Source organism: Amborella trichopoda, chromosome 12 (genome assembly GCF_054954075.1).
Source record: "Amborella trichopoda isolate Santa Cruz 75 chromosome 12, AtrichopodaSantaCruz75HAP2 v2.0, whole genome shotgun sequence".
In the NCBI taxonomy this organism is placed as follows: domain Eukaryota; kingdom Viridiplantae; phylum Streptophyta; class Magnoliopsida; order Amborellales; family Amborellaceae; genus Amborella; species Amborella trichopoda.
The window spans coordinates 30936028-30950472 of NC_142347.1; the positions used below are offsets into that span (position 1 = coordinate 30936028).

At 34.5% G+C, this 14445-nt stretch overlaps 1 protein-coding gene across 11 annotated transcripts; it reads right to left on the reverse strand.

Annotated features, from left to right (window-relative positions):
• Positions 1-625: 625 nt before the first annotated feature.
• LOC18438637 (putative homogentisate phytyltransferase 1, chloroplastic) lies at positions 626-13869 on the reverse strand. 11 transcript variants are annotated; one of them, XM_088853567.1, is made up of 14 exons: positions 13250-13407; positions 12149-12498; positions 11084-11167; positions 6934-7229; positions 6685-6728; positions 6462-6536; positions 6155-6238; positions 5839-5928; positions 5305-5406; positions 4972-5067; positions 3373-3444; positions 3074-3169; positions 1034-1138; positions 626-939 (listed from the first exon to the last, which is right to left on the reverse strand). In XM_088853567.1, the coding sequence occupies exons 6-14, from the start codon at positions 6513-6515 to the stop codon at positions 898-900; spliced, it is 741 nt and encodes a 246-aa protein (XP_088709693.1). In that variant the 5' UTR covers positions 6516-6536; positions 6685-6728; positions 6934-7229; positions 11084-11167; positions 12149-12498; positions 13250-13407; the 3' UTR covers positions 626-897. The 11 variants fall into 11 exon arrangements, 9 of the variants coding, with proteins under 9 accessions (XP_088709693.1, XP_088709692.1, XP_088709694.1 ...); XM_088853566.1 differs by having other exon boundaries at positions 6685-6768; positions 12149-12365; positions 13250-13363; XR_016045724.1 differs by lacking the exon at positions 12149-12498 and having other exon boundaries at positions 5856-5928; positions 6685-6768; positions 13250-13867.
• Between the last annotated feature and the right edge of the window lie 576 nt (positions 13870-14445).

Consider the following 14445-nt stretch of genomic DNA (forward strand, 5'->3'; position numbering starts at 1 on the left):
TCTTTCTGTTATTTGCTGAGAGAATTGTGCGTGTATGCTGATTAATTGCCCCTAATCACAATATTCAATACTTTTCTTTCTGTTATCTGCTGAGAGAATTGTGCGTGTATGCTGATTAATTGCTTAATGAGGTCCAGATTTATTAGTCAATCAGGAAATATGTACTACTGTTGTAATATTTTCTGTTCATTGCTAGCTTATATATTGGTCAATAAGGAGCAACTCTGGTTATGTACTACTGTTGTAATATTTGCTGTTCATTGCTAGCTTATATATTGGTCAATAAGGAGCAACTCTGGTTATTATTTAAATCCAAGATGCACAGGCATGGCCTTCAAAATGCATGAGAAAGTATACAATAAAACCATTTAGTATAAAGTGGCCACAATTAATCTTGCAATTGGATAAATTGGATGGCTGCATTTATTTATTAACCAAGCTCAAAATTCAAAAAAAAATTTCTCTAACACTTTATAACACATGTGGGTTTTATAACACATGTGAGATGGTTGTAAGTAATTGTGTATCAAAAGTACACGGTGTCATTGTATGTAATCCCAACAAACAAATGTCAGATTTGGTAACAGTTTCTCTATCACTAAAAAAAAAATTGCATCAAGTCAAGTAACTCAGAACATGGAAGTTGCCATTAACTCATAACAAGGAAGTTGCCATTGTAACTGGTGACTCATTAATACTGTAATAACTGAAATTGGGAAAAGAATATCTCCTAAATGACAAATAAATGACTAAAATTTCAAATATCATCAAAATTTCACAAACAAGGCCATATGATGTAGCATCCTAAGGGATTGCTAAGCATTAGTTATTAAAATTGCCGACTATGATTTATAAACACTAAACCACAGAAGCTTAATTTGCAGACATAAGCTCATGTCATCGCACGAATGGGATTAGCAGGTATTCCATGTAGAAAAGCTGCAGGTTCAAAGAAGACTTATTAGCTCTGAAGTCCTATAAGAACAAAAACACAAAAAAATAATTACAATCACGAAAAATTTCCATGCAATACCTTCCAAATGAACATATAAAAGGATGTTATTGCCACTTTACTCTTTAGATCAAGAGATCTGGCTCTCAACCAGAGAATCCAAGCTAGTGTACCATGACCCAATACCTAGAGTGAAAATCTTATTTATCAGATTACATTACCAAATGAAATGCAGCAAGACTTATTCAATAACACACACACACACGAGAATAAAATAAGAGTACCAATTGAGAGAATAAGTAGGAATTTTGAACAACTCTCCAAAACTCCTTTTGACCTCCAATATTCCTAATTAATCACTATATCTAAGCAAGGCCATATCTATCATTAATTCCAACCAAGTCAAGTCTCTCTTGATGCCAAAATTTCAAATCTCAGTCGAATTGACACTAATTATTTTAAGAAAAAGTATACAATAAAACCATTTATCTGACGCTAATTATTTTAAGAAAAAGTATACAACAAAAACCATTTATCTTTGGTACATCATGGTCGAAATCACCACTAGTAGTTAGAGTTGATTCACTGGGTTCAATGTCCAGAAAAATGTGTCAAACTTTTGTGGCACACCTTTGGCCGCCATATTTCACATATGGTGGCTAGGGGTTCTTATGACCTTGTATACAAAGCAAACATTCTTATAGTATAAAATCCCTTGTTTTAAACCAAAAAATATTTAAAATTTAAAATTTTAATATTTTGTAATAAATAGATATCTCAAATAAAAAAATCTTAAGAAAATTGTTGAATCGACCATTTGATTATTATGGCACAATTTAGTTACCAATAAATTGAAAAGCATGACAATTTTTGTGCCATTAGAGCTTCATGCAAGGCACTTCTCTCTCTCTCTCTATGTCCAATGCGGTTTTGACTTAAAAACTGCCACAGAACTACGAGAGCCGTGGCAGTTTCCCGTGCTTTTTTTGCATGAAAAAATACTGCCACAGACATGCTATGTCTGTCGTGGTACTGTAATGGACATAGTAGGTTCATTGCAGTCTTTTAATCCACGCTGTCCAAAAAAAATCGGATGGCACCGAGCCTATGGGCGAAAACACTTTTCCTTTTCACCCATAGGCGTTGCGTAGTGACTTCCTATATATATATATATATATATATATATATATATATATATATATATATATATATATATATATATATATATATATATATATATATAAGTGTGTGTGTGGAAAATTATAAGACCTACCCAGTCATGTGCCATCTTGTATGCCAATAGGCCCGAATGATTTCGTGCGGTTGGATGGCCTAGATATGTTGTTTTTTTAATTTTTTCAGGGAATGATTTTTACATGAAATCCCCACATCAAACCAGGGGCTCCTAATAAACAAAAAAGTATTTCAAATAAACAATATTGACCAAAGTACCACTGAAACTTTTATGGCTACTTGGTCAACATTTTTTAGGGAAATTATTTTTAATATCTCCTTAATTTTTCAAATTTACAGAAATACCAAATATTTTTCCAAATTATATATAAACATGGCATCAACAATCCCATATTTTTCTATATTTTTGGCGAAAATTTTCATTTTTTATGTACCCCGAGTTGTATATAAAACTTGGGGCAACTCGGCCGAGTTTGAGTGATGAACTCAGTGAAGTCTCGAAACTCTGGTCAAAACACATGCTACTTTGCAGTTCAAGGAAAACTCATTACAGGAATATTTGGAAAAATCGGTGCATTTTTGTCAGTTGAAAAGGCTAGTATACATGTGAAAACCTAGAACTGCTTTTCCTGATAAATTTTCTTGTTGCTTGGAAGTTCACAAAGAAAAGAAGGGAAACTTTTAAAATGGATTGGCCTTGGAGATATTAGCTTCCTTGTCATTTCCTAGATGGGTGTTTCGTAATAAAAATTTGGGCCTATATTGCTCCTGCAAAAGAAACAATTTCTGTTATGCGACGAAAAAACAATGTTTACTACTGTCATCCCTCTAAAAAATTTTGAGCATTCATGCATGCTTCTGTTTATGTTTACCATTTATTGGGATCTCTCTCTCTCTCTCTCTTGTTAAGGGACATCAACAACTTACTGTCACAAGTTTGGTCCAAACAGAAGAACATGCTGCTCCAACCACCATGGCAACACCATAGGCCACCAGCAACAGATTAATACACAGCCAAAACACCTGGTTCCATTCGCATAAACATAAAATTAATCAGACAATGATTTTGCCTTACCTAGTGATGCTAATGTCAAAACTATGTATTACCCAACATTTGAGTCACTCCACGTTTATCAAAAATGGATATAATGATATCATATGTGTGACAACTGTGCATCAAAAGAAACAATTGATTTAAGCTGAGAAATGTAATCATCTTCACTAACCGGCTTTTGACCCAAGCGAACACTGAAAGACTCGATGCCAAAACTTTGATCTCCATCAACATCAGGTATATCCTGCTTATAGTAGAAGCCAATTACATATACTTGATGGCATATATTGTAAGATGCATGGTAAGTGATTCTAGAAAAGTACTGAGCAATATGTCACAATTGGGACTGTAGATAGGCTTTTGGCGAGAGAAAATTAAAATGAATAAACTCCATCTTGGAGAGAACTAGTGACGTGGGAAATGTTCAAGTAAGAGAAAGAATAGCTTGCCGCTACAAAATTTTGTGCTTGGAATGCTTGGATAAGTATCCTTGGATGCCCTTCACATAGTATTCTTGTATGTGATGGAGATATTTCAGTAATCTGAAAGGTATAGTGGGCATTAAGCCTAAAATAAATTTTAAACTGTCTTCCTTTTAAGTTAGATCTTGGCGGACATATTCCTTAATTATGAGAGAGGGCATTTAAGACATGAGAAATTAGTATACTCATTCACAACATCAACGACAGCAGTTACCACATAATGAACATTGATCATTGATTGAATTGTGTGCTCGGAGCACAGTTTGTCTGTATTATAATGTGCAAGCTTGTTTGTGTTACATCTGTTGCATGAGTACATCTTTATCATTACTACAGTCGCAGTGTCTTTTAATTCATTTAACACCAAGTTAGTCTATGGAACACTGAGGGACTTGTTACTCATAAATGATATTCACTTTTTTAACAGTTTCCCGGTGCGATTGGAATGCAATGTAAATTATTGCAAGAATCGGCTGAACAAGAACGAAGTCCAACACGTGTGGGGGACAACAACCTCCCATTTGGGTCCGTCAAGTTCTTTATGTTCACATTCATGTTACAAATGACTAAATATATAAATATTTATCAAATACACCAGCCATATAACATCGTAAAGTGGATGATGTGGGTGATACTTAGCTCCACTACTCCACTTAGAAACATGTAGGAGCATATCTCTGTAGTTTAACAGGTCATATGATCTAGATCATTCATCATAGAATGTATTCAAGTGCATATTTAAACATGGTTTCTTTAAAAGAAATATCCATAATTAGATCATTGCGTCCTAGTTCATATGTTAGCCATTAAGCATAACAGAAATTTTATGAACTCAATTCTTTGAGAATGCAACTGTCTACAATTTATTTGACCACAACTTTTGCATAAAGGTGTGATGTGAGTGAGACACACTTTGCAGGAGGGAGGTCCAGGGTTTGAACCATATGAAAGACAAGCTAACCTTCCCCCAAAAGTATGGTGTCTCTGGAGAATACGGTGGCATAAAGGTTCCATAATGATTCAAGGTGTATCATATGGTAAATGGACATTTTTCGAAGGTTAGGCAAACACTAAGTAATCAACTGTAGACTTTGAGGCAACAACTATCATTTATCAAAAGTTGATAGGCATGAGAGACCCAAGGAAATGATAAGGGACAGGATAGAACACATGTGATCTACCAAGAGGCATAAACATTTGTACTCTTTAATTGTAGGATGAATAAAAAACAATGTAGATATTTATAAAGAAACGATACCTACACAGTTTATATATTACATGCGTCTTACCTTGAATAATGCTATTACAGTTGTGAAAAAGCACATGAATGCAGTGGCAAACATAAGAGCTCTCGGAAAAACTGCGGGCCTCCCGAGAGTGTATAGCTGCAAATTCATTTACATAGATCATTACATGAAACAAGCCAACAATCTTCTAACAGTTAAAAAAAGCCACAAAATGCTCCTTTCGCACTTAGGCTTTTACAACTTTTTACTACTGCTATTAAAAAAAGGAAGTCATTTTCAGGAGAGCCCAAGTTCATGATATTCAATAGATCCTGAATGGATAATCTGGATTATGAAAATCTACTCTCATAGCATGAGAGGACGATAGGTGTTCACCTGCATATGCATATAAAACGCAATTTGAACAACAATTGCTCTCACAGACAAGATGCAGCTTGCAGCAAGTAGTGCAAAACGTTTCCAGCGTAGAAACGGAAGCTGAGGGACAGGAGAATCAGGAAACCAATTCCACAAAACAAAAAGCAGCAATCCATATTAAAACTATAGTAAAAGGGAAAGGGTATTATAACCCAAAAGACTATGGAAAATAATCCACGTCATCACTGTAAGATAAATGACTGATGGTTATGGAGAGAATCAGATGGATCCACCGTTGAAGTCATGTATGTATCGATGAGACCCTCCCTTTCCATCATCGTCTGTCATTTCATTGACAGTGATGAGCTGAAATGGATCATGGTTTTTCATTGCCTGTCCATTCGATTATCATCTCCTTTCCCATAGTAAATTTCAATAAAAATGGTAAACATTTCGAGGATATAAGTCCATCTAAATCTAAAAAAGAACAGAAGAATAAGTAAGTTGTTTCTAGCATGAGCTAATTGAAAGAACTGCTCTAAAAAATCCTACATTGATGGAATACACACTTCCAAGCAAGAAACTTATGAGAAGGGCCCAAAGTAGTGCTGGGGAACGAATCATCAGTCCCATAAGAAAACTCTGCAATAAAGGAACAAATCAAGAAGAATTACGGAAAAATATTTCAGACAAACACAAGGGTTAACTTTAAAAAACAAACGCAATATCAAGTAAAACACCATTGCCACCACGAATTTCTCCATGCAATTGAAGTTACAAGTATTCTTCATTTTAAACACAACTCTCCGAAAATGGATATTGTGGACATACAAGAAATTCAAACTCTAGTGAATAACAATTGCCATACCATAAAAGCACAAAAAATGACGATTGCTACGCCAGTGCCCATAGAGAATTCTCCTGAAGCAAGCGGAAGATCTGGCTTATTAACCTAGATGAAAGGAAAAGCACCGATTCCTTAGACATCATGGTACATGGTAAGAGAGCATGACTCTTAAATAGAGAGCAAATGCAAGTGAAACACGTGCTAAATAATACACCCAATTCATTGATGAAGGCTCAATACTTCAGTTTTTTGGTTGCAAGGCAATGAATAGGAACATATCAAAGAAATCCCCTTGATATCTGGTTGATTTATTTTTGGCGGTGATTACCTTGTCAATTTCAATGTCAAATAACTGATTTAATCCAACAACATAGATGTTCATAAGAAGTGATGGCACCAGAGCCTGCCAAAATTAAAATGATGACATTAGAAATATGATGCGTAAAAAGCAATCTAGATTAGACAATCACATGAAGAAGCCAAACTTTGTCTTTCAATAATTAAAAAAAAGACCAGCTTCATTTATGTCCAAAGCTAGCTAAGAACAATACCTGCAGAAGTCCTTTGAGAAACAATGGTGAAAGATCAGATGAACCTTCAAATGTAAGAAGAGAAACTGATATTATTCCTATAACCTGATAGGTAAAAAGAGAGAATACTTCATCGGCCTTTAAATCTCACGTTATGATCTGATAACTAAAGAGTCCAGTTAGGCTTTCTATTGCAAAATAAGGAAAAATAAAACAATGTAAGGCAAAAAAACAAAATACCCAAAGATACACACATGCATCAAAACTTACAGTGCCATATACTGTGTGAGGACGAGAAAACCGGTATAAGGCAGTGAAATTCTTCCGAACATAGGACCACCAACTTTTTGAGACGGAAACCTTGGACTCAGATTCAAAAGTGTGCTTTTCTATTGCGAACAAGGAAGTCTTTTTACGAGCTCTCAGATGATCTAAGGGCTTATCATGTTTTTTTACATCAAGAGGTGAAGCAGAAAATCTCGACTTGTGAGGATCCCATGGTTGGTTGGAAGACCGTTTGTGTAGAGTATTATATGTCAGAACTTTTGGTTCTTGAATAGCAAAACCTACAAGTCACAATATTGGCAACAAATTTAAAGGATCAAAACAATTCAAACAAGAAACACTGTATAAAGTATCATTTAAATACATAATTACACGGACCCCAGAAACTAACAAAAACATTATACCTAGAAAAGGAATGCAAAATTAAGATGAAATGAAGAACTATCAAGAGCTCAATTATTTCTCCTAAGGGCTTTAGATTCTTGGTAGCAAGTATATAATTAGGCTATATTTGTGGTAAGCTTGTCCCTTACTTTAAATGGCTGACAACAACTGAACCTCTCCTTGCGCAAGGCGATGTGACCAATTGCTCTACGCAAAATTAAATTTATATAATCTAAGAGATTAACTTTTTTATTTTTTATTTTATCTTTTAGCATTTGACACAGCCAATAATCCCACAATTTTCCAACAATTTATGATCCATGATGATGTTTCCTTTGACAAACTATTTGAAATATGATCAAAAGGATGATAGGCCATTTAAAATTGGATCAAATGAACCGGGTGAAATGTTAAATAATGTTAGTGTGATTTGATAAATTCTCTTTGTTCTTTAAACACAAGCTTTTGTGTTTAAAACGTAATGAAACCAAGGTTTGAATCTTATATGAAAGACTAAGGATAAAAAAGATCAAAGAATAGAGAAGAAATCATGTGAATTCGAAGAGGCATGATTTATATTCCTTCTTGGTATAGTTTTTGGATTGCTGGAGAATTGATACATGAATACTGGTCGATAACTACTCAATGGAAATTAGCTATTGCATGATGTTTCAATATTTGAATTTTGCACACATTACACTAGCAAATCTACGCTAATCACTAATTGTGCATCATTAGGACTAAAATAACTTAAAAAAGATCTAAAATATTGGGTTGTTTTGCATACCATACACTAGTGTTGTATCATGTCTGCTACACCGCATAACTATCTCCGATCCTTTCTCGATGGAGGATAATAATAGTACATAAATAAACCTCCATAGTTTGTCATTGGGATCAGATTGTGGATGTCCCTATGTTTTGCTACAGATATGACCATGTAAGACTTGTTCCCTTGATGTAGCATTGTAAGATAAAGTTTTCATGTTTTTTGCACTCAATTGCTCCTTGATTATGTTATTTCTTGCAAAGGGCCTGGCAAAAGGTTACCTAAACAACAGTGCCACCAATATGAGGATAGAAGCATACATGTAGCACTCAATACTTGGCCCTACACTTTGTTGTCATAGTAGAAGCTAAGTTCAAGCTTCACATATCACTAAAGGTGCGCATATCACCTATGTCATTCACAAACCAATGAACCCATCGTTATTTTGTGATGATGCTAGAGCATTGTGGAGCAGAGCAATGAAAACCCTAGATATAGAGATGGCACTTCCTGGATCTGCAATGTCCCACACTTATCAAAAGCTGGAAGAACATTATGGAGTGTACCGGGATCACCGGTATACTCTGGCACTTATGAAATGAAATGAACTGCAGATGCTTTGAAGGGACAGTGCAGGAATTTGAAAACATTAAGGCAAGGATAATTGCATCAGCTGCGGAAGGGGCATCTTCAAGGAAGGAGCTTTGGGCCGTAGCTAGTCATGATATCATAGTTAACTTTAGGGATGTAGTAAGGGTGAAAAGGATCAAATAAGGGAGTGGTAAAATGGATACCGCCCCTGCCAGGAAGCCTTAAGCACAATTTCGATGGGAATGTGTAATGGAATAGAAGGCATGGCAAGAAGGGATCACAGTGGGACAATTCCGTTAACATACTCAGGGCCAGTGAGGATGTCTACATCAAATGCAGTTGCAATACAAGCCGTGCTTTGAGGATCATGGTTGATACAAGAAAACCACGGCAAAGGATCTTCCCAGGTGATGCACTTGCCAAGTCAGGGTAACAGGCTCATTGCTAGTCGGTAACTAGATGTTGAATTTTGTAATTGATTGTAATGGTTTACGTGACTACAATTTTGTTACAGCAGTCATTGTTACAGCCAGTGTACCACGACTTGGCTGAGTCCACTCGAACTCGGACTCGAACTCGGCCTTGCCCTATGGGTAAGGCGAGTTTAGCTATATACATCCAGGCCTGTATCCATTATATATATAATATTTCTCTTTTAATTCACCAATGTCCAATTGGCCTTTTGTTTAGCACATCCTACTCTTTTTCGTTGGAGTGAGGGTTCCCATCCGCCCATCCTGCACTCCCTTTATTATTTTACCCACAGGAACTAAGTCTTTGTTTTTTATGGACTGGAGCCCAAAAAAATGAAGTATGTGGGGTTCAAACCCAAGCCACAGTGCAAAGCAACATCCTGTAAATGGCAGGCCAAATCAACATGGCCTTTGATGTTCGATGACAAGAAAGTGCGAGGATAGATATATATATATATATATATATATATATATATATATATATATAGAGCCGAGGCTCTAAACAATCAAATTAGAGCCCACATAAAATTTTTTACTAGAAGCGGTTGTTTTGATGCCCAAATATCTTCAAATTGATCATCTCAACATCAAGATGCATGAACATGAGAAAAATGGATTTCAAGTTTTGGAAATAGTGCATCTTGTAACACATTTTTTAGACTGTCAATTTTCAAGATTTTCAAGTTTTCATAGATCTGCTTGATCTAAGACGGTCAATTTTCAAGATTTTCAAGTTTGATAGATCTGCTCGATCTACACTATCTTTTAAGTTTTAAAGTTTATAATTAAAGATGAAACTATACTTAAGGATATCACAAGGATTACCAGTATTGAAACCACATTTCTTGACACTATTTGAAGGTGTGCTTTACTTTGATTGTTTAGAGCCTCGGCTCTATACAAACTGCACCCTATCTATATATATATATATATATATATATATATATATATATATATATATATATATATATATATATATATATATATATATATATATATATATAACTTCTTTTTTTTAGTTAGACCCATGCTGGACTCGGGTGAGTTACTCATACTTGGACTACTCCAAGTGACTCACCTTGGACAAGGTCCCGGTCCCAAGTACCTTGGCTAAGTCGATTTTTGGTACATTGGTTACAACAAGCAATACACATTGCAAAGAGATTTGGTACGTGAACAAAACAAATAAAAAAAAGGACCAAAAACAGAAAATTTCTTGCTTTTGAATTGTAACATATTTATTGAATTGACATTAGTTCTCCTGATTCAAATGTCGAGTAACTTTGTATGAATAACAGTTTGGTCTCCTGATTCAAACTCTTGTATATAGACCTGCATCACGAGTTTGTATTATTGTATAATATACAATATGAGGCATCAGATGTTTGTTTACCCTGGTTTTGAGGTCCATTCCCCTCAATCCTATCAGATGCACATGTTATAAATAAAGTGCCTTTTGAACATTCACTTAGTGCATTAAACTTGGGAATACCAGACTTATGCAATTGACTCAAAAAAATGTCAAATGGCATTCTATCAACTACATAAACATCTAGACATTATGTGGCCACATGACTTTGAAATTCAGACTCACCAATCTAAGACTTGACATAGAAAAATATCATTAGTACCTTTAATGTGTATGCATTATAATGCATCTAGAAAATCAAACTACACCTCGACATCATTTCCTTCACCATAACATAAACCACATTCTTGCAAGCAAATCAATGAAAGAAAGCAATATCCCATGCATCTCAAAAGCAATTGTGCTAATACAAGTTCCCTCTATGTGGTTTGATTTACTGATCAATTAGCAACCCTTGTCAACACAAGGGAAAAGACATTTATACTTCTTCAAACTACTGCCAGAACAATAATAAGTAAACAAATTGAATAAAGGTATTTTTTTACTTACTTTTACAAGTGGTCGTGAAGGCAAGTTTGCCAAGACTCCCATTCTTTATTGATAAATTGAGACCCCTTGAGCGCTCAGAGGAGGCTGCAATACCCAAAAAAAAAAAAAAAACAGAAGTCTCATGAATAAGACCCCATGTAAGAAAGCCTCATTAAAGAGATGAAATGGGCACCAAAATCATCACTATCATTTCTTTATTACTTAAAAATGGGGAGACAGCGGAAAGGTTTTTAGGAAATACGCAATGGTTTACAAAACTAAAATAATGATCATGTCCATCGCAACAATAACTGGAATTGTAACAAAGAGTATATTTATCTTTTGTACATGAGGTCATAATCATTATTGTTTCTTAAATTTCAATGTGAGTGGATGTAAGAATTTCATTGAATAAACCTACAGTTCCAAAAACAAAAAAGTCTTGAAACTCACCCCAAGCAATCAAATTTGCTTGTGATTTATGAGCAAAAGATGAAGGGTTCTAATAAACCTTTTTTTTTTTTTTTTTTTTGGAAAAATTACAAATTATTTCCAACCAAACTATTTTTGCCTTTTTACCCCAAAATATACTTTCTTCGCATAGACCCAAAATAAAAAAGAGAAATAATCCTATGGGATCCTTCTCCATTTCTTCATCTATGTGTGTAGGACCCCAAAGGATTACCATTAAATTTGATACAGATCTATAGAAAAGTCAAGTGTCACCATTAAATTTGATACAGATTTATAGAAAATTCAAGTCCCATACCCATGTGATAACTTTTAAACTTTAATTGTGATCCTTTAGAGTCCTACACACATAAGTAGGAGATGATCCTATAGGATCATTACTCAATAAAAAATAAATAAATTGCCGTCTCTTATTTCGAAAAAGCAGAGCATCCCACGTGAATGTGGGGCCAAAATTAAATTTTTATGGAGAAAAACGGTATTTTTGTAAAAAAAAAAAAAAAAATCCCTTTATTTTTTTACTTGGTGCGGATTTGCTATATATATATATATATATATATTTTGAGAAAAAAAAAGAGAAAAACAAGGTTGATTAGGGCTAACTTGTAATTTTACCTTTTCTTTTTTGGTTGGTGAAATGTGGAATTCGAACTCCCGACGTTGGTTACAATAAAAGTTGCGAACTTTGGATAAGAGAGAGAATAACGTATATCATCTTTTTCGTGGCTTCTACCCGGTGCATATGGCGTTTAAGTATAAGAATATGTTTCACATAATCTCAATATCCAACATGACGGATGGTTGTGATCCTTTTTTGTAGCTTTCGTATTCTCTGCCATGTAAACGAGGCCGATAGTAGTATAATGCTCCTAAAGTGCTAAAGCGACGGTGGAGATTAACTGTGGCTCCAAAATGACGCCCAGTATATATCGTACACACTTTCCCAAGTTTTTATCACTGTAGGTCTGTCAATGACATTAGTGCCCTTGGGAGATTGCTACAGTTATGCCTTCCAAAGAAGGGTATAATCGTCATTTAAAAAGAAAAAAGAAAAAAGTCGGTAACCTGTCTGTTGGGAAAAGTTTATTTAAGGTACACCCTTAAAACGTAGAATCGCATATGCACCGAAAAAATCTATCTGAAATGTTATGAAATGTTATTTTAATGTTGAAACAAGATTCTAATCCATCAACATCGAGATATATGAATCTTAAAAAAAAAAAAAAAATTTTGAGTTCTGAAAATAATACATCTTGCAACACATTATTTAGTCTGTCTATTTTTAAGATTTTCATATATTTATAGATCTACTTAATTTTAACTATTTAAAAGATTTAAAATTTTTTAATTACGTACTAAAATAGATTTCAAGATAATAGAAAATCTTTTTATAACGAAATTGCATAAAATTTGAAGGTGCGCCTTAATTGGATTGTTTAATGTTGCAAAGAAACCGCACCTTAGTCCGTTTCAAAGGATTAATCCAAGAAACAAAAATCGAAACAAAAACAACGAAACAAAAACAGAGACAAGGGAAAATAACAATGAAAAAGAGCCAACTTTGCAAACGAAACATAGTAGCAAGCAACTCTCTGGAAAAAGAGAGTTAGAGAGAGAAAGAGAATTAAACCGCATGCCATTGTAGAGAGAAAGAGGGAGAGAGAGAGCATAAACATTCAATCTGAGGTAAAAAACAGAGAGAGAGAGAGAGCATACCTCTAGTCCTCGTCCCATAATCTGGAGCATAACAAGGAGACAGAGAACCTGGCCTGGAGATCACCATCAAAGAAACATAGGGAAGGGTTGAGAGAGAAGAGAGAGCGAGAGGATGAATAGTAAGATCGTTGAGAAGATGGGTTTTTAAGGAGAGGATTAAGAATAAGATTGTTGAGAAGATGGGTTTTTAAGGAGAGAGAGAAGAGAGAGAATAAGAATGAAGAAGAACATGAGTTATGTGGCAATACAACGAATGCGAGAGAACCAAAACAGGAAGTGCGCCGCATTTTTATACAGAGAAGGAAAGTGTGAGAAATATGGCTTCGCACTTTAGGGTTTTGTTTAATTAATAGTAGGAAATAACAAAACATAGAAAACAGTTATGGGCAAGTAATATAACTCTTGGTTTGAGGTTATTTATGGATTACCAAACCTTATATAAGCAAGAAACAGTTTAAGAAACTAAAGGGCCAATAGAAAGATGGGTCATCATTAAAAAAAAGTTTCCTTTTAATATTAAAAAAAAGGAAAAAAAGTTTCCTTTGTAGTGTTGAAAAAAACAGAAAAATGGAAAGATGGATCAGAGTGGGCGCAATAGCAAAACAAAATGTGTCATTTGCATGCTGACATAACTTTTAGATTCTTTTCAGGGCAGCTGCCACCTCTTATTATTCTTTTGTATATTGACCAAAGTATTCAGAGCTTCTACTGTTATGACCTGACTGTCCTAAACCGCCTTGTTTGACTCCCACTTCAATGTTCAAGAAACATCTCTTTTGGAGCGGTTTGTACACCCTCATTTGTAAGAATAAGGCTCGAATGTTTCGAATTATTTAATTGCGGGTGCGGTTTGTTTAGAGCCGAGGCTTTAAACAATCAAAGTAAAGTGCACATTCAAATAGTATCGAGAAATGTAGTTTCAATACTGAAAATCTTTGTGACAGTCTTAAAATATATAATTTTATTTTAATTATAAAGTTTAAAACTTGAAAATAGTGTAGATTGAGCGGATCTATAAAAATTTGAAAATCTTGAAAATTGACACTCCAAAAATGCGATACAATATGCACTATTTCTAAAACTTGAAATCCATTTTTTTCTCATGCCTATGCATCTTAATATCAAGATGATCAATTTGAGGAAATTTGATTATCAAACCAACCTCTTCTAATGAACTTTTTGAGGTGGGCTAGAAT